This window comes from Zosterops lateralis, assembly GCF_965231275.1.
Source record: "Zosterops lateralis genome assembly, chromosome: W".
Taxonomy (NCBI): Eukaryota; Metazoa; Chordata; class Aves; order Passeriformes; family Zosteropidae; genus Zosterops; species Zosterops lateralis.
In genome coordinates, this window is record NC_139801.1 from 19042169 (window position 1) to 19060960 (window position 18792).

The 18792-nt window shown below is 42.5% G+C and overlaps 1 protein-coding gene across 2 annotated transcripts in view; it reads left to right on the forward strand.

The window, feature by feature from the left end:
* The window catches only part of LOC310922090 (dachshund homolog 2-like), a gene marked incomplete at its 5' end in the record, with an annotated part of 325896 nt that overhangs the window by 209401 nt on the left and 97703 nt on the right, over positions 1 to 18792 (forward strand). For both annotated transcript variants that reach the window (XM_083882411.1, XM_083882410.1), the window contains one exon: positions 9415 to 9546. In XM_083882411.1, coding sequence (XP_083738537.1) covers positions 9415 to 9546 — 132 coding nt within the window. The remainder of the gene's footprint in view (positions 1 to 9414; positions 9547 to 18792) is intronic.

Genomic DNA, 18792 nt, shown 5'->3' on the forward strand with positions numbered 1-18792 from the left:
GCCTTTTTCCTCCCACCCAAACAGTTTTATTACATTGACCACATGTTTGTACCAGGTGCGGAATCTCGAGTTCACGCCTCTGTCTAATGTGTGAGTTAGCAGGGACCCTGAACAGCCCGCCCTTAGGACTTGCCCCTGAGTGTTGGCACCGGACCCCTCCTTCCAATTTACAGAGATGAAATCGAGTGCCATTGGCCCAACAATCACCTAGCTGCTTCTCCAGGGGACGATCCATTATCGGTCCTGTTTCTGGGGCTGTTAAGCACCACTCACACTTCGCGGGAGGATTCTCCCCCAGGAGCGCCCCTGGAAGGGCCCCCTTGGTCCAGCACACGGCTAGACTCAGGACTATCAGGATTCCCCATCGATATACCCCTCTGCCTTGCCCTTCGCCCGTATGTGAACATACGGCGGGGTAAACCATCTTCTCGGCAGCAAGGGTGTGCTTCAGGGGCCCGTGTAGTCCTGATGGCAAACCTTCTTTTGTAGGTTGCCCACCGGGATAATTTGATTGTGTCCCCTCGGCAAGGTACTTTGATGGTCCTCCGGCACTCAATTGCCAAAGCCTCTGCTTTAGCGTCCAATTTCCCTCTTATTCCCTTTTTGTAAATTTGCTACCACTCAGGAGAATCTAACTCCAAAAGTCCGGCCCGAGTGGCAAGTATTAAGAGACGGCTTGTGTTCTCCTGCTCCTCAGTCAAACAGTTAGTACACAGACCCCTAGGTCGGTTCCCTCCCCAACAATGGGTGACCCAAACTTGCTTACAGTACACGCATTCAAAATGAATAAAAGGAAAGCATTCGCAGTCTGGGGTGATACAACTTATCTGACTGGTCATTTAGGTTGACGTCGAAGCTTGATCTTTAGTTCTCCTGGAGGAGTGGTGACCTTCCAGTCCGAGGTTTTTGGATCCTCGATCTTTTTCACCCTTGACGAGTGAGTCCAACACTTTTCTGCAGTTCGAACTGCGGTGTCAGTGGTTAGCAGTACTAGGAACGGTCCTTCCCACTGCGGGGCGAGAGGAAGTTCCTTCCAAGTCCTGATCAGCACTTTGTCTCCCGGCTGAATCTGATGGATTGCAAATCCGAGAGGGGCACTTTGAGGAATAAGTCCACGCCTTCGGAGCTCCTGTAAATTTTTGTTTATAGTAATAAGATAAGGTTGCAATTGCACATCCTCGACTTGGGGATGTCCCACCGGCATTCCGTGCTTGTATGGCATTCCATACAACATTTCAAAGGGGGACAGCCCCGTATCGGAGTGTGGCATGGTTCTTACATTGAGCAGAGCAAGGGGGAGGCATTTTACCCAGCACATTTTTGTTTCCAGCATGAGTTTTGCCAATTGTGATTTCAAGGTTTGATTCACTCTCTCCACTTGTCCCGAACTTTGAGGATGCCAGGGGGTGTGATATTGCCATCTGATTCCCAAAGCCTCTGATAATTGTTTTATGATTTTTGATGTGAAATGAGTCCCCTGGTCCGAATCTATGCAATCCACAATTCCATATCTAGGGACTATTTCCTCCAATAACACTTTAGAAACCGTTTGGGCCGTAGCTTTTGCCCTTGGATATGCCTCTACCCAATGCGTTAATTTGTCCACTATTACTAATAGGTATTTATATCTCCCGACTTTTGGTAAATCGGTGAAGTCCACCTGGATCCTTTCAAACGGCCTATATGAAAGACGACGGCCTCCCCAGGCCATTTGTCTGGATCTAGATCAATTCACCTTCTGGCAAGTCACACACCCCTGTACCTCCTGTTTAGCTAATTCAAAAATTCCCTTGCACCCGAAAAATTTCAAGAACTGGTCAGCCAGTGCCCGTGTTCCCCAGTGAGTCTGTTCATGCAAACGTCTCAGGATTCCTCTGGCTGCACTTTTTGGAACCAATTCCCTCCCATCGGGTAATTTCCATTTTCCCATTTCCAAGACCCCTCCTATCTCTTTGAATCCCTCAATGTCCTTCTCGGAGGGGCATATTTGGATCTCGGGGTCCTCTTCCCCGACCACCTCGGGGACGCTCACCGTGAGCAATGCTGCCCTTTTTGCCTCCTGATCGGCTAGGTTATTACCACGGGTTTGAAACTGTAGTCCGGCCTGATGTCCTTACACATGGACTACCGCAACCTCTTTGGGTTCCCTGATTGCCTCCAAGATTTGTCGAATCATTTCCCCGTGGACCAGACCTTTTCCCTTCGTATTTATCAAACCTCTTTCTTCCCAAATTTTCCCAAATGTATGGACCACCCCAAACGCATAACGGGAATCTGTGAACACGGTCCCCCTTTTCCCTTTCAACCTTCTGAGAGCCCTTAGGAGAGCATAAAGCTCGCAAGCCTGGGCCGACCATTCGGGTCTCAGGGGGCCCGATTCCACCACCTTTCCCGTTCCACCATCCACCACTGCATAACCCGACTTTCTCTTCCCTTCTACTACCTTTGCAGACCCATCCACAAACCATTTCTCTCCCCCCTCCAATTCCTGATCCTCCAAATCGGGTCTTACTTTTGTCTGGAGTTCCACGATCTCAGCACAGTCATGCAACAGTTTCTCGGAGGGGTCTCCAAACATAAACTGAGCAGGATTCTGTGCAGAGGTGGTTTTTAACTCCAATCCGGGGGAGCTGATCAGGATGGCTTCATATTTCAGAAGCCGAGAGTCAGTCAACCACTTTTCTGCCTTTTGTTGCAGAATATTTCTCACATTGTGAGGGGTGTAAACTACCAAAGAGGCCCCGAAGGTAACTTTCCTCGCCTCCTCTACCAGGAGTGCCACTGCTACTATGGCCTGTAAGCACGTAGGCCATCCCCGGCTCACAGGATCTAGGATTTTTGATAGAAAACCTATGGGGTTTCTTTTTCCTGCCCATTCCTGAATCAGGACTCCTTGTGCTGTTTGCTCACTAACATCTACAAACAACTGGAATTCTTTATTTACGTCCGGGAGGGTCAGTACTGGGGCAATCATGAGAACATCTTTTAATTTCTGAAAGTCCAATTCATCCTGATTAGTCCACTTCACTCTATCAGTGTTTAACCTCTCATAAAGAAATTTTACCTTCTCACTGAAACCTTCAATCCATTGTCTACAGTATCCCAGGAGCCCCAACACTTGGCGTATCTGTCTTTTAGTTTTTGGAGCGGGTAATGCTATAATTCCCGCCACCCTCTCAGGGTCTAATTTCTTTTTCCCCTGTGTTAGCCAATGACCCAGATACTTTACCTCGGGCTCGGTGAACTGCAGCTTGGATTTAGAAACTTTCAAACCCTTATCTCCAATGAAATTCAGCAATGCCACAGTACATTCCCTCACGCTTTCCTCAGTGGACCCAGCTATTAGCAGATCAACTACGTACTGCAAAAGTTTTGTCCCTTCCTTCAGGGTGAATTGAGTCAATAGATGTTCCAAAGCCTGTCCGAACAGATTAGGGGATTCCACAAATCCTTGGGGAAGCACTGTCCATCTTAACTGTTGCTTTCTGTTGGTATCGGGGTCCTCCCACTGAAAAGCAAAGTAATCTCTGCTTTTCTCATCTAAGGGGCAAGTCCAAAATGCATCCTTTAGGTCAATCACACTATACCACACGTCCTCGGGTGTGAGCCGATTCAATAAAGTATATGGATTGGCCACCACCGGAAATCTAGTCCTGGTTCAAGCGTTCACTGCCCTTAAATCCCGAACTAGCCGATAACTTCCATCTGCCTTTTTCACAGCCAGTATAGGGGTGTTATGGGGGGACATGCATGGTTCTAGGGTTCCTCCCTTCAAGAGGTCATTGATTACTTGTTTCAATCCCTTTCTCCCTTCCAGGGGAATGGGATACTGTTTGACCCGTATAGGGTCCTCGGGGTTCTCAATTGCGAGGTGAATGGGGTCAATTTCTAGTCTCCCCACCTCTCCTTTAGAGTGCCATACCTCCGGATTGATGTCTGCTTCGTCCTTCTCAGTGAGCTTAAACATTTTCACCACCAGATCAGAACTTTTTACAATGATGTTAATTCCTAGGGGGATAATCATATCTCTCCCTAACAAGTTGTAATCAGCTTCCTCCACCAACAACAAGTTTCCCAAACAGACTTTGTTTTCCGACTCAATTTCCACATTCTCTATCACCGTCACTCTAAAAGGGTCCCCTTTTGCACCAACCACCATAATTCTCTCCTCACTGGCCGTACACCCCTTTGGTAAATGCTGTAACGTGCTCCTTTCTGCCCTGGTATCTACCAGAAAAACTGTTTCTTGTCGCTGGGGACCTACTTTCAATTTTACCAGGGGCTCGTTAGATGTTCTGGTCCCCAAGGTGAAGAGCCCCTGACACCCCTAATCCTCCTGGAAGATCTTTTCATCTTTCATTCTTTTCTTGCAATCCCTCCAAAGGTGTCCTGTTTTTTTGCAATAGTAACATTCTGGCAGTTCCCTTCTCGTGACTGGGGCCGTCTTGCGGGGGCCTTGGGGCTTTTGGGGTAAAGTTTTATACTTACCCGATGCCTGCTCCTGTCTTTGGACCTCCTTTACAGCTGCTACCAGAACCTTAGCCTGTACTTTCTGTTTTTCATCCTCCCTCCTCATGTACACCTTCTGTGCTTGCCTTAGCAACTCTTGCAAGCTCTTATCTTGCCAGCCATCTATCTTTTCCAACTTTCTCCGGATATCCTCCCAAGATTTTGCCACAAATTGTGTCTTGAGCAACACTTCCCCTACAGGGGAATTAGGGTCCGTCCCAGAATATCTCTGCAGACTTCGCCTCAATCGCTCAATCCATTCAGTGGGGGACTCCTCTTTCCCTTGACATTCATTAAAGGCTTTACTGATATTCTGACCTCTTGGGACGGCTTCCCAAATACCTTAGATTTTGATATTCCTTAGGTCTATCATGGTCCTTCTCCCGTCCTCTGTCTGAGCGTTCCAGCTCGGACTAGAGCTGGGCCATTTTTGATCACCGGGTGTCCCCTGTGGATTGCGCCTGTCCCAGTCTCTAATACCCGCCTGCTTTATCATTTCTCTCTCCTCGTTGTTAAACAGAGACCTTAGGATTGCCATCAGATCCTCATAGGTATAGATACTACTTCCTAAGAACTCATCCAACCTGTCTGCCACACCAAAAGGATCGTCCAACAATCGTCCCATTTCCTTTTTAAAAGCTCTTACATCTCCTGTGTTGAGGGGAACATTCCCAAACCCGATAACCCCGGGGGCCGTCGGAACTTCCCTTAATGGAAGTAAACTGTGTCCCTCATTTTCGCTCTCTCCCCATTCATCACCCATCATCCTTGCTTTCAAGCGGGTCCTGCTAGCAGGGGGAGAACTGGTGGCAGTGGGTTGTCTCCCTTTTGCGGGCTGCGGGGGTGGAACTGCCGCCTGTGCGGCAGAGGGGATTCTCTCCTCCGCTCGGACCAACCCTGGTTGCGGCGGAAAGAGTGAGCGAGAGTGCTCCCATGTTTGCGCAGACGGGATCTCAGAGGGGGTTCCCGCGGTCATGGCGTCTATCGACGGGGGCGCCGCCGATGGACCCAGGCCGGATGGAAGAGGTAGGAGAGGGGGTGGCAGCAGAGGGACTGCCAGCGGGGACAAGGGATGGGAAGCCTGTGTCGGGCTCGGTTCCAGTTCAGGGCCGCCCTTTCTGTTTCATCGGGAACAATCCTGCTCGGGTGTTCAGCCAGAGCCGAGCATATTCCCTCTCCTCAGGGTCTGAGGGGCTCTTGTTTTCCACATTGCGATTCAGTTCACTGCATGTCCAACTTCCAAATGATCCTAACACTGGCCACGTAAGGTGGCTCCTCAATTCTTCACCACCCCACACATCCATGCAATAGTACACCATCTTTTCTTTGGATTTCCCTTTTCTCTGAGGGCAATCTCCGCAATGTTCTAACATCCAACCCAGGGGACTATTTCAGGGGATTTTCATAGTTCCCTTTCCCTTACCAGAGGGGAGTTTTTCTGCGGTCTTTTTCTGGGGTTTGCTCTTTCTCTGTCCCATGTTTCACAAGTCTTTCTTACCAAGTCTGCAAATTCTCTCCGAGTCGGCTTTCTGCCTGTGCGTTGTGTTTCTGGTTTTTCTCAGGGGACTGGGGCTTTTCCGATTACTCACCCCTCCAGCGAGCTGTGCCGAGGGGTCCCTGATCGGTACTCAATCCTTTCCTGGATTCTATTTGGACCCTTACCTTTGTCCGCTGGCAAAAATAGTTTACCAATTCCCGAGCTCTACAGGACGTATCCTTCCCCTTTACGCCCACTCCGTGATCGGTCCCTGTGACTTTCCTAGTCCCAGTTTTGACGAGCAATATGAGAGAGTTTTCACACGAAATCGCTTCCTTCGTGGCCGACCGTTCCCCTCGCGGGAATACGGAAATGCGACCTTGAAGTCCACACTCGCTTCGTGATCAGATCACGTCTCACACACTCGCCCGATCACCCGCTCAACCAGCAGTACTTACAGCTCCTTTTCCTGCGTGGATGTCTTCGTGCACATAGACGTTTTACGAGCAATGTCAGCTGCGGCTTTTTGAAGGCCCTTTGCCTTCCTGAGCTCTTTTTGCCCCCGGATCCATCCTCTCCCCTGTCCTTTTTGTGGTTTTCTCGTTCCTAAATTTGGTTCGGAGGTTCGGGTGGAGCCGCGGGGTCTCCTCACTCACCAGGCCGCCAAAATCAGCGGGGGTACCCTCCTGGATCGCAGGTCCCCGCAGCTTCCTCCGAATCCGAGTCACGGCACCAAATCTGTTATAAATGCAATGGCAAATATCGGATTAACAAAGAAACAATTTATTAATAACACGATATCAATCACCAATAAAAGAGAAAACCACAAAATAGGAAATTAGCAGCGCTGCGCCGGGTGGATAGGGATCTGCACGCCAGGGTACAGGACACCCAAGTCCACGCTGAGCGGTCCTCAGTCCACCGTTTTATAGGATTTTTATGCCCTGAGGCAGTCCAGGTGTCCAGGATGGGCCAAATAGTCCAAATTTCTTTTCGATGGCCTTCCCGGATCTGCCAAGTCCCGTTGATCCATTCCGGGAAGGTCTTTTCTTATGCCAATTGTACCAGTCAGTCTTATGTTGATTTCAGTGTGCACATCGTGCCAGGGCGTTGATGAAATCTGCATCGTTGTTCAGGGAGGAATTCTCCTTGCATTGGAAAGCGTGCGATTCTTATCGGGGCTGGCTAGCGTCTTTGTTCAGTCTGATGGTCCTTCTACTGTTTCACAACTGGAGCCATGCAGGCTGGGGATGCAGATTGCTGCCTACTAGACTTTACATTTTATTAACATCATTCTTTTTATACATTGGATTATTATTTTATACACGAATTTTTACACCAAATTTATCACAATCCCAAGGAAAAAAAAGAAGAAAAAAAGAAAAAACGAAAAAAAGAAAAAAAGAAAACCAAAACCAAACCAAACCAACCAACAAACAAACAAACAAAAAACCAGTCTAGGAAGCTTCTCTGCCTCAGCTATCTAAACTAACTAAAAGCAAAAAAAAGTTCTCTGTCTGGCCACTGCCCGTACCTCCGATGAACACACCGAGTCCAGAGAGAAGAATGTGTAGGAGTGAATGCTGTTTTCTCAAAACAAACTCCACGCTTCTTTCCCTGCTTTGCTCTCAGAACCAGTGTTAAAGGCACAGAACTCAATATACAGCACACACAGAACAGATGATTGGGGATACAGGTGTCATAAAGTCACCCTAGGACATTTCTGTAAGAAAAAAAGGTGAAAAAGTTTGCAGATTATTTCATCTTCTCCAGAAAGTGTGTGGAGAGTTTTATCATTGAAGATGTATTCTGTGATGGATTGAGAGTGTGTGAGACAAAAACAGGAGTTTAAACGTCAGGATTTTATATCTACTTTATAAAAATACCTGTACCATTTGTAAAAGAACTTCAAAGGGTGTTGCAAAAAAATTACAGTGTAGTGGTCTTTTGTATGAAGTGAGTGCTGCATTTAATAACCTAAAACCCAAAATTATTGGTGATGATCAGAATATCTTTGCTGAACTTGACCAAATTGCTGTATCTGTGTTTGATAGAAGGTGTCCCTCTCCATGCAGTCCTGGATTGGTTCCTTTCTTAAGTCCTACTGAAACAATGAGAACTTTGTGAAGCCCATTAGAGGAGCAGCAGAGCTAATCTGAATGTCAAATTTGTAGCAGCTTTTAGGAGAGTGTTGTAATTTATGGGTAGGGTGTGAAAATTATTAGTTCCCTTTAATCAGTCTAAATCTCTCAGTAAGCAATATTTTCCAAAAGCAGATTTTATAATTATGGTTTGATGTGTGATACCTTAGTGGGTTGCTAGAACAGACACCACCACCAAAAAAAAAAAAAAATCATGGGTTTTATTAGATGCAATTTGGTGATTTTCTGGAACTAGGTAGCAAATAATAAAAGCAAGTCTTGCTGTACTGAGGGGAAGAATAAACCCATTTAATCCATAACTGAGTGAGTAAGCAATTGTACCTGTGGAGATATTTTTGGTTTTGTGCCTATGTCTCCTGGATTTTCCTGCTAGAACTTCAGATTATTTTCAGTCACATCTTGCCCAGAGTAAAAGTAATTTGGTACTGTGTGGAAGAAAATCTGATTCTTTATTTAGTGACCAAGCCAAAATGATAAAACTTAAAAACTTCACCCTTATGAAAAAAAGATACTGGGAATGTAAATAATAATAAAAAATCATGATAATTATGGTAACCTGTAGCCTGATGTTACTCTGCTTTTTCTCTTTTACTACTGGAAATTAATTGGGTTTTTGTAATTTGAAAACCTTCTACCAATACCCACCTTAATTCTGTGAATTTCTGCTGGTCTTAATGGTCTCTTAAAAGTGGGATTGATTCTGCACTTATCCATACTGTGTTTTTCTTACACATTTCCAATGTAGTATTTTCCAGTTACAATAATATTAATCCAAACCAAGAGATTCCCAAAAGGGCAAAACAATATTTGGATGCATAATAGAACAATGAATGCTGTATGGTTACATGTTAACTGGCTTTGAACTGTTGAAATTAAAGAATACTGTATCTTACTCTGAGTGTGGAAATTTTGTTGCAGCTAAGTAAGTCAAGCAGAAAGTGATCAAAGGGACAAGGTGATCAAAGTGACGGGAAATTATATTTAAAAGTATAATCAAAAGAGATGCCATTAAATAAATATTTCTTTGTGCTATACATGTTAAAAAGAAAAATAAACATGAAAGATATTTTTTAAAATTCTTAGAATGGTGTATTGAAGTAACTTGACTTCAAAACAAAGATGAGGTTCAGGGATAGCATTACTTAACTGGACTAAGAATGGGAATTGAATTTATATGACTGTTACTGAAAAGGAATGTTCTGATCAAACTTGCAGTGCCACTTTGTACAATATGACGCTGCATATTATTTATTTATATTTTTCCAGGTCTGACAGCTGCTGCCATGGCAGAGGCTATGAAGCTACAGAAAATGAAACTTATGGCAATGAACAGCCTTCATGGAAGTGGGAGTCAAAATGGAACCGAGTCAGAAAATGAAGAGCTCAATTCTAATGCAGGTAAGGAATGCTGTGCCCCTGAGCTGCCCTGGAGCTCTCAACACCTGGGTCTCAAATTCTTGGGCTCTTGTATTTTGTAAGCTTTGCTCTACCAGTGCTAAATCAAAATTAGTGCCCTGACTCCTCTATATTCCTCCAGTTTTCCTCCTAACAGCTCTCTTCACTAATTGAAAAATACTGGTGAAGGATCATCTTCATTAGGGTTGGATATAGACCTTTTAAAGTGCCCCCTAAATACATCTGGAGTAACAAAAGATTTCTCCATTGGCAATAACACTGTCTGAAGTTTTCCAGTAAATGATGGAAAGTTTCCAAAAGGTCAGGCTGTGGGAACTCTTGAGTTCCACAGGTCACTGGAGAAAGGTAAGGCAGGGAATGCTCCATCACCAAGTTCATGACTTTTCTGCATTTTTTTTCTTTCCTTGAGTGGATATTTGAAAAGCACAGCTGTGAAGGGGAGTCGTGATAATCCTTGCCTGTGGCAGGAGTCACCTCAGACAGGAGGCCCTGGCACGGAACACGTTCATGTGCTATATAAACGTCAATATGAATTTGATCTAAGCTCCTCAAGTCCCAGCTCCCCAGGAATAGGGTTCAAAGGTGAAGTCAAAACAGATCCTTTGGACAGGAAACCTTTGTTTGTTCTGATGTCCTTCCAGGTGAATAGCAGAGATTTTTACTTGGACAGTGTAGAGAACCTGGAACGAGACAGATCCATTTTGTCTCTGGTCCCTGTTACAATGAGGGCAGTTTCCCTTGGCCTCACTTTACTTGCATCCTACTACTTTTGCCACTTGGGGAACATATTTTGTTCATTTCCATTACCAATTCAAGAGGAGAGGCACAGGGTGATCACCGTGGCATCCTGCTCTCCCATCAGCATTCCCACGGCTCCGAAGGCAAAGCCTGGCTGGTGTGTGCTGCGTATGCATCCTATCATCAAAATGGTAATTTATTAGACCAATAAAGCAACAGCTGGGAGGTCTTAGACTCATTTTCTAAAGGAATGACTTTGAATTTGTGACAAATTATGCACAAAGCAGTCTTTCCAAAAGTGGTATTGGGTTTTGCTAGTTTTGTGTACTCATCTGTATTTGAAGAAATCTGGCTTCTAACTCATGCATTAAACCTTTGCTCAGCTTCCTGTTCTGTAGGATATGTATTTCTTACTCACCTCTCAGACCCTAATCAATTAGTGCACATTGAATTCACAAAAAAAAAAAAAAAAGCACTGAAAAAGCCTATTTAGTGGTTGTAACTAAAATAGTTTTATATAGTTCAGAATGAATTCTGAAGGTTCACTGAATGCTAAGAAAAAGTACTGAAGATAGAATTACTACAGAAGATTAAGGAAGCTTCATACAGAAAACATGTAGGGTTGATATGGGGGTTTTAAAAGCTGCTGTACAAAAGTTTAATTTGAATGCTCATGGTTTTTTGCATTACCTGGTAGGGCAAAATTCGTGTACCTCACATGGGGAGAATCTACATTAATGTGATTATTTTAGGTACCTCATGGAACAAGAAGTTTTTTAGGGGACTGTCACACCAGCCTTTAGACAGCGCATCAAGAGTGCGAGTTTTACAGGGGAGTTCTCTGTGGTTTAGCAATTCAATGAGTTCTACAATCAACTCAATAACAATTTAAATATTTGGAAAAATTCCCACTGACTTTAGTTACAGTGGGACCCAAGAATAAAAATGTAGTGGCAGTTCCATACGGATCTTTTCTCAATTCTTTCACCTTTTCATTGCTGTCATGGTTTGAAAGCAAAACGAATGAGAGGCTCCAAGTCAGAAACACAAAACTAATAAGAAGAAAGGCAAAAAGGTAAAAATAAAATAAAATAAATGCAATAACACAAAGGACCACTGACAGAGTCAGAATACAACCTGAGCAGGATGGTGGAAGCAGTCCAGATGAGGTGGTCTTCCTGAAGCAGTGATCCTGTAGAAAGGTCTGGTAGCTCTGCTCCTCTGGGAATCCAGTAGGTAAGGGCTACTTGTACTGTCCCAAATCCCAGCTTATATCCAGGTGAGAATGCTTGGCTCCTCCCCCTGGGCAGAGCATCTCACAATGGGATGATGAGTTGTGAAGTGGGTCCTTGATGGCCCATTAAACAGAGATAACTCCTGGAGGGAGTTACCTGTGAGTCATGGGCAAGGCCTTGATGGGCCATTAGCAGAAGACAGCCCAAAGGCAGGGGGCCTGGGAAGAACACTGCCTCACCTGGTTTCAATAGCTCATGAAGATGGTGATAGAATAAATACTTTGTGTACATCCTACACTACAACCCAGGACAGTTGCCAGATGCAGTAAAATTGCTAAGAGCAAATTTTCTGTCTCCAGTGCCAGTGTTGCATGCAGACAGAGCAGTAAATCCTTATTAGAAAGAACTAATACTAATCCTATTAAAAATTACAATTTCCCCTCTTTCCAATATGTGCAATGTGAGCATTGGGATAATTTTTGTGACATGAATTCCTCCTTTATTGGTGGCTCACAAAGATTACAAAGCTGTACATTGAGCAGGATGTGTCAAAATGGAAAATCTCCATGAAAGAATTGTAAACGTTGGCTGTACATTCCACCAAATAAAATAACTGAATGTTGTGGTTTTGAAAGCAAAAGGAATGAGAGGCTCCAAGTCAGAGATATAATTTAATAAAATAGAAAGGTAAAAAGGTAAAAGTAAAATAAAATAAATGCAATAACACAAAGGACCACTGACAGAGTCAGAATACAACCTGAGCAGGATGGTGGAAGCAGTCCAGGTGAGGTGGTCTTCCTGAAGCAGTGATCCTGTAGAAAGGTCTGGTAGCCCTGCTCTGGGAATCCAGTGGATAAGTGCTCTTGCACTGTCCCACATACCAGCTTATATCCAGGTGAGAATGCTTGGCTCCTCCCCCTGGGCAGAGCATCTCACAAATTGCATGAGGAGTGTGAAGTGGGTCCTTGATGGCCCATTAAACAGAGATAACCCCTGGAGGGTGTTACCTGTGAGTCATGGGCAAGGCGTTAATGGGCCATTAGCAGAAGGCACCCCAAAGGTCATTAGCAGAAGACACTCCAAAGGCCATTAGCAGAAGAGGCAGGGGGCTTGGGAAAACACTAGCCCACCTGGTTTCAACAGTTCATGAAGATGGTGATAGAATAAATACTTTGTGTACATCCTACACTGCAACCCAGGACACTGAAGAATTATCAAACACTCACTACAGAAAACTTCTTGTTGTGGCATGAAGTAAGTGGGAATTTTGTTTAGAAGTTAATACACAGGTTGTAACTTTGATCTGCTGTTAAGGGATAATTCCATGTGCATGAAACCTTCACCAACTGTTTGCAACTGTTTGCCTTGCTCTAGACTTACAGTTTAAATGACTATTAAAAATAAAATGGGGATGTAAAATGAGGAAGAAAATTGAATTTTGAAAATTTTTTTAACTAAGAAGAGGTGGAAAGGAACAGAGCAAAGGAGTCAGAAGCTTCATAAGTGAGAAAAACATTTTATTTTAGGAGAGAGATGTACAGTTTCTTTGATTTGAGGTTGTGGTTAATAGCTTCTGTAATGGCTGCAACATGACTCTGCATCTAGATTTCGGTATGATAACAACCTGTTCGTGTTTCATTTAGCTCCAAATGAGAAATTCTGGGTTTTATTGTTTTAGGAAATTAGTCTGTGTATTATTGCTCCTGGAACTTTATAATTAATCACTAAAGGTTATGGCTGTGGAGAGTTTGTGGGAAATGGATATCTGAATGATTATAATTGTATCTGTCAAATCAGAAATATAGTTGTACTGAGCTGAGGACCTTTTGCTTCCTTTGATTTTTTTTTTCTTTTTACAGTAACAAAGACTCAAAGGGTTGCAGTTTTACTTAATTTTGAGTTTTTACCTCAGCGTTACACATTGACTTCCTACAATGCTGATAAATATTTCACTTTGGGATATGTGCCTTCCTGTTTATCCCTCAGTCTGATAGATGAGTGGAATACCCTCTTTTTGCTGTTGTTTATTTAAAATTAAAAATGTAATTGAGCAATATTAAGTCCTGAAGCTTTATTGCCAGATTTTTTTGTGAGTGTGTCATTATATACAGGCCATTAGTATAATAAAAAAAAAAAAAGCGTTGAGGATGTCTTGGCATATTCATCTCAATCCCCATCTGTATCTGGTGAAATATGAAATAATTTTGGGTTTGCTTCTTATTGATGCCTAGCCTGTCATTTCGCCAGTTTCTTCCTCTGTGCGTCATTATGATGATGGAATCTTTTAAGGATTCTCTGTCTGAAGCCAGAATTTGTCCTGTCAGTTTAAAATCTGAACTCTTAACTCAATTTAACATGAACAGTGACTAATTCTTTAGATATTATATTGTTCTCTAGCAAATTGCAGGTGTGGAATTGAATCTTACAAATGTGTCTAAGGAAGTGGGGAATAAATGTGCCACTTCTTTTCTTGCTTGTAATCCAGCTGGCATGCTTTTGCCATCAGGTTCTTCCTACCTCCTTTTCATGATGTTACAATAATCTCAGTAGTGGTGGAGTTTGGTACCGGAATATTCTAAATAACTTACTAAAAACAAATGCTACAAGAGTTAATACTGAAAATATAGGAGGAAAAATTCCCCAAAAAGTTCAATTTACAGATATTTTTTAATTGAAGCAATGCTTTAGTTCACAGTGCTGTGAAGAATGCTGTTATACATTTGAACATTGATGTCTTCCTTCCACTCTCTCTGTAGAAGAGAAATAGATTTTTTTGCACCTTCCTACTCATCATATGAAGCGTTGAAGCAAAACTTCTCTGGCAGTTGAAAACCTCCTCTTCAATCTGGCACTGGAGGCTCTCTGGCCCCACAGTCCAGCTGGCCTGGGCTGGCTGTTCCTTGTGGCTTAGTGTCCCTCTCCATTTTCTGGTAGGATTGGGGCAGGAAGGTTGAGTTTGGAGAACCAGGTAGTTTGGGACAAAAGTGTCTGGATATGGGAGAAACCCATCCCTCTGGAATCTCAAATTCCCAGTGGCCATAAGTCTTTTGTGATCTGTTCCTCCTTCTTTGGCTCCTCCAGGGTTGTCCTTGCAGAGGACACTTTGCTGTTGGCACCTGAGGGTTGCCAGGAGTGATTGTGGCCTTTCCTGCTCCACTTGGGAAGTGAGGAAGGGCTGGAGTGAGCAGCTAGAGCCCAGCCATATAGCCAGATTTGTTGTTCTGTAGAAATAAGATAAATAGAACAAAAGCTCTCTGGTTGCACAGAAGTGTTTACAAAGATGAGGTCCTTCATCATTGTGCAGGACTAAAATCAGTTGAAGTGTGTTCTGGAAATTAGCATGTCATTGCTTAGGGGGATTTTGAACTTATTTGAAATATGAGCTTTTATTTTTAATGGCATGGCAGCAGCTACTTTGTACAAGTGTGAGATAGGATAGACTGTAAAATAGAGACTGGATGATGTCACCTGGACATCCTTCAAGCTGCCTGACCAAGGCAGGATCAGTGCATGGCAGTTGTGACAGGAGCTGTGTGTGCAGAACCTCAGAGCAAAGAATAAAGCAGGTATTTCCTTCTGGTGGCTTTTGGAGTTAGCATGCATGATTTAAGAAATGTGTTTTGCTTTCCCAGGAGAGATATCAAACAGTACTAAGTGTTTCAGTGGTATTTCCTTAGGAAGTCAAAATGTTATTCTGTATGTAGAGTCTTGTTGCTTAATTTCCAGACAAGGAGCTAAGTTAGGCAGAAAAGAAAGGAAAAACACCCGAGCTTTTGGCATATGAAGATCAGAGAAAAAGCTCTCTTATAGAAAAAAAAGCGTTATCTTTTTTATCCTTCTTTCCCTTCAGTACCTGCCATGCAGTTTTCTCACAAATGCAAACATCCTTCACAATCTGTTTAAAAAACCACAAATACATCACTCGGAGGAATATTTAAGGAACCATCAGGAGGGAAAAAACTCATTGGTTTAATGGAATGGTGTCAAGGAAAATCAGCATCACAAACGACACAGGGGCAGAATTGATACTTTTGCACTGACATGTTAAAAGAAAATCCTATGCATTATTTAGAAAACCCAGAAATCTGTCAGCTGTATGATTGCCGAGTTAGCAGAAGCAGGAGGATGCTGCTCAAGTTGAAAAGAAACATGTAGGCACAGATCCATATTGTAACCTTTCATGTTCTCCACCCACCACGAATACCCAGCTATTACACGGTCAGCATTTTTTAGTTTCTCTTTTAAAATTTTCAAGTACTTGAAAAGCCAAAAGAGGTAGGTCTTTTCTTCTAAAAAGCAGGATGCCAAGGCTGTTATTTTATTGTAAGAATGTAAAAATGACAGGACCAGAGAACAGGTTTTTTTAATCCTTGAGTACCATGTAGATTTAATGAAGTCATTTTTTCCTGTTGTTAAAGCAAGTATGTTTGTGTTACTTGAGCAGAGAGTTACGAATTTTCTGAAATAGTTATAAATTTTCTTAAATTGTCCTTTGGCCAGGAGGGATACGTACAGCCTCGAAGCAAGAGAGAATTTAGTATGTTTTGGGCTTTGTGCTGTCTCATCCAAAAACTAGGCTTGACTCCAGCCCGAGCAGACCCATTAAAACATTTTATCCTAAAAATTGAGACCTCTGTGCTATTTTTGTAGGCAGTACCTGTGCTTATGAGAGTGAGGGTGGAGGTAGGAAGGTGAGGAGGCACAGAGGGGATGTTTGGCGCCTGTTGTGGGGACGGGATCTGCACAGGGGGGGTTTCACTCAGGGACATCGCACCCAAAGGAGATTCAGGGAGTGGTGACACTTGGTGGATTTAAGGATGTGCTTCCGTCCTTAGCCTTGGAGTTGCAGTTTCATGGAACTTTGTTGAACCTATGTGGAAGGGATGGTGAAGTTTATTTAAGCTTTTTCAGTGAGAGTGGAGTGAATGAATTCAAACATTCTCATAGCATGGGGGCTTTAAAAAGCTTTCCCCACTGCTGCTTGTCAGGAAACATCTGTGACTGGGGAATGACATGAGCAGAGAATTCCCTATGGATGAGGTAAGTGATGCCTCCCTGGGGCCAGGCACTGATAATCCTGGAGGATGAGGTGGATGTGCTGTTTTATTTTAAGATGCAATCTTCAGGCATAAACCAAGAATCAAAATGCTCTTTGTTTGGGTCAGCTTACGTCGTTTGCACTGTGCTGTTTTCTCTCCTGTTCCTTCCTAATGGGATACTTCCAAAGGCCCTCTCAGTTATCCCAAGAACCCAGTCTCCATGTGGGAAGCTTGGAAATAAGATGCAGATACCTATTTCTTTGGCAAATTGTGCCAAATTTTAGGAGAGTGAGTGTCAGTGGATATTTTGTGCTGTGTTACCCCAGCACTGGGCAGGGTTTAGTACCAAGAATTTTTAGGAGGCTTTAGTGAACCTCAGTTTCAGTGGAGTGCAAAAGTGAATTTTTTTTCTGCAAATTTACTTTTAAGATCCCATTTTAGATGCATTCTTAAGCAGTTATCTGTTGAATGCATGTGAATAATGTAACTGTATTTTTTAAAGTATTCATTTAATTTGAACATAAATACTTTATAGTAAATGCAGATAATGATTCACACACAACTGATGACACATCAGCAAATATTTACATATTTGGATTGACTGACACCCAACTCTGAGAAATGTGAAGTAGCTCTGGCTTTAGTTTAAAAACTAATAAAGGAAATATAACTCCAGAAGAGTTTTGAAAATGAAATTCTCTGTCCTCTTCTATGTAACTGAGGCATCTTTTTCTGTGAGAGGAATTCTCTTTCAGGTTTTTGGTGCTTATCTTACACACGATTAAATTAACTGTGTTTATATAACATCCTGAGCTAATGTAAACTGGTTTGAAGATCAAGCAAATTTAGGTTTTGTCTTATATCGGCTTCTTTTTAGAAAAGTTGTTATTAACTCTTGAAGCTCTGAGTTGTGTGAATGCTTTTTGAGTGGGTGATTACCAAGAGTATATTCTAAATGGATTCATGACAATTAGATATTAGATACTGCTAAGTGTTTACAAATGGAGAATATATGTACTTGTAAGTTTATATTTCAGCAGTTAAACAAACATCTCACACAATCTGTTTCCTTGGTATATTTTGGTTGTTATCTTATTTGAAGTCAAAGAACTGTTGTTCCTTTTTTCCTCAGAATAAAGTTGTTTGTTTGTTTGTTTTTCTTTAATAAGGACAGAATTCCTTACAATGATTTCTAACTTTTGCTGGAACAAATTTAATCTAGAAAATCAAGATTCATATCTATTAAAAAGCCCTGCCTAATGCCAAATCAAATGCCCCTGAGTGCACACGGCGTGATCATAAACAACCTCTCCAAATTCTTGCCATATCTACTCTCAGAACTAAGTGTAGCAAAAGATAAACTAATGACAAAATGCAAATGGTATGGCTAAACGGAGGAGAATTGAGAGCTTTCACATCTGTCACCTTTCAGATCCTTTACAAATTTATAGTCTCAGAGTGCAGAGGTCTAAATCTTCAAAGCTTGAAAAACAGAGGTGCAGCATGAACTAGTCTTCATTTTTTTCCCCTATCTTTTTACAGCAGCACTAATGGAAATGTATTTTGTTTAATGACTCTGAAATCCTGTTTGTAATTAGATGTGGGAATTGGTCTTACTTTGTAACAGATGATACTGGAATAATAATAATATGAGAGATGCTACGCTGAGACCACTATCCTCCTAAATCTATATCATTTTTCATTTTATTGACAGGAAATGTGTTCCTGGAACAGAGATTGATTTTAAAGAGTGGAAAAATAATGTCTAGTAAAAACTCAAATGAAAATATTTTAGCATTACTTTAAGTGTATTGCAAGAGTATATTAACCTTTCAGCTGTATTTTTAATTTTAGTAAACAATCTTCTTATAGTTGTTGCTTTGTCACTGATACAATCTTTGAATAAATGCACCAAAAGGTAGAGAACTTTAATTAATGACGGGGTGCATACAATTAAAATGCATATCATATTTCAGAAGGATTATCCAAAATAATTAATTTTGTCCGTTAAAACACTTTTCCAGTTGTAAATGAAGTAATTAGGAGTGAGGACAGATGTGAGTGAGAGCTGAGCTCACACGGTCCCTTCAGAGTATTACTCTCTTTACTAGGTCTTGATGTCATAAATAATCTTGGCCTCTCTAGAGCCAAGGCTACATTTTTTCCTTGGTTATAATTCTCATTTTTGTTGGTAGTAGCTGAAATCTGTGACCCCT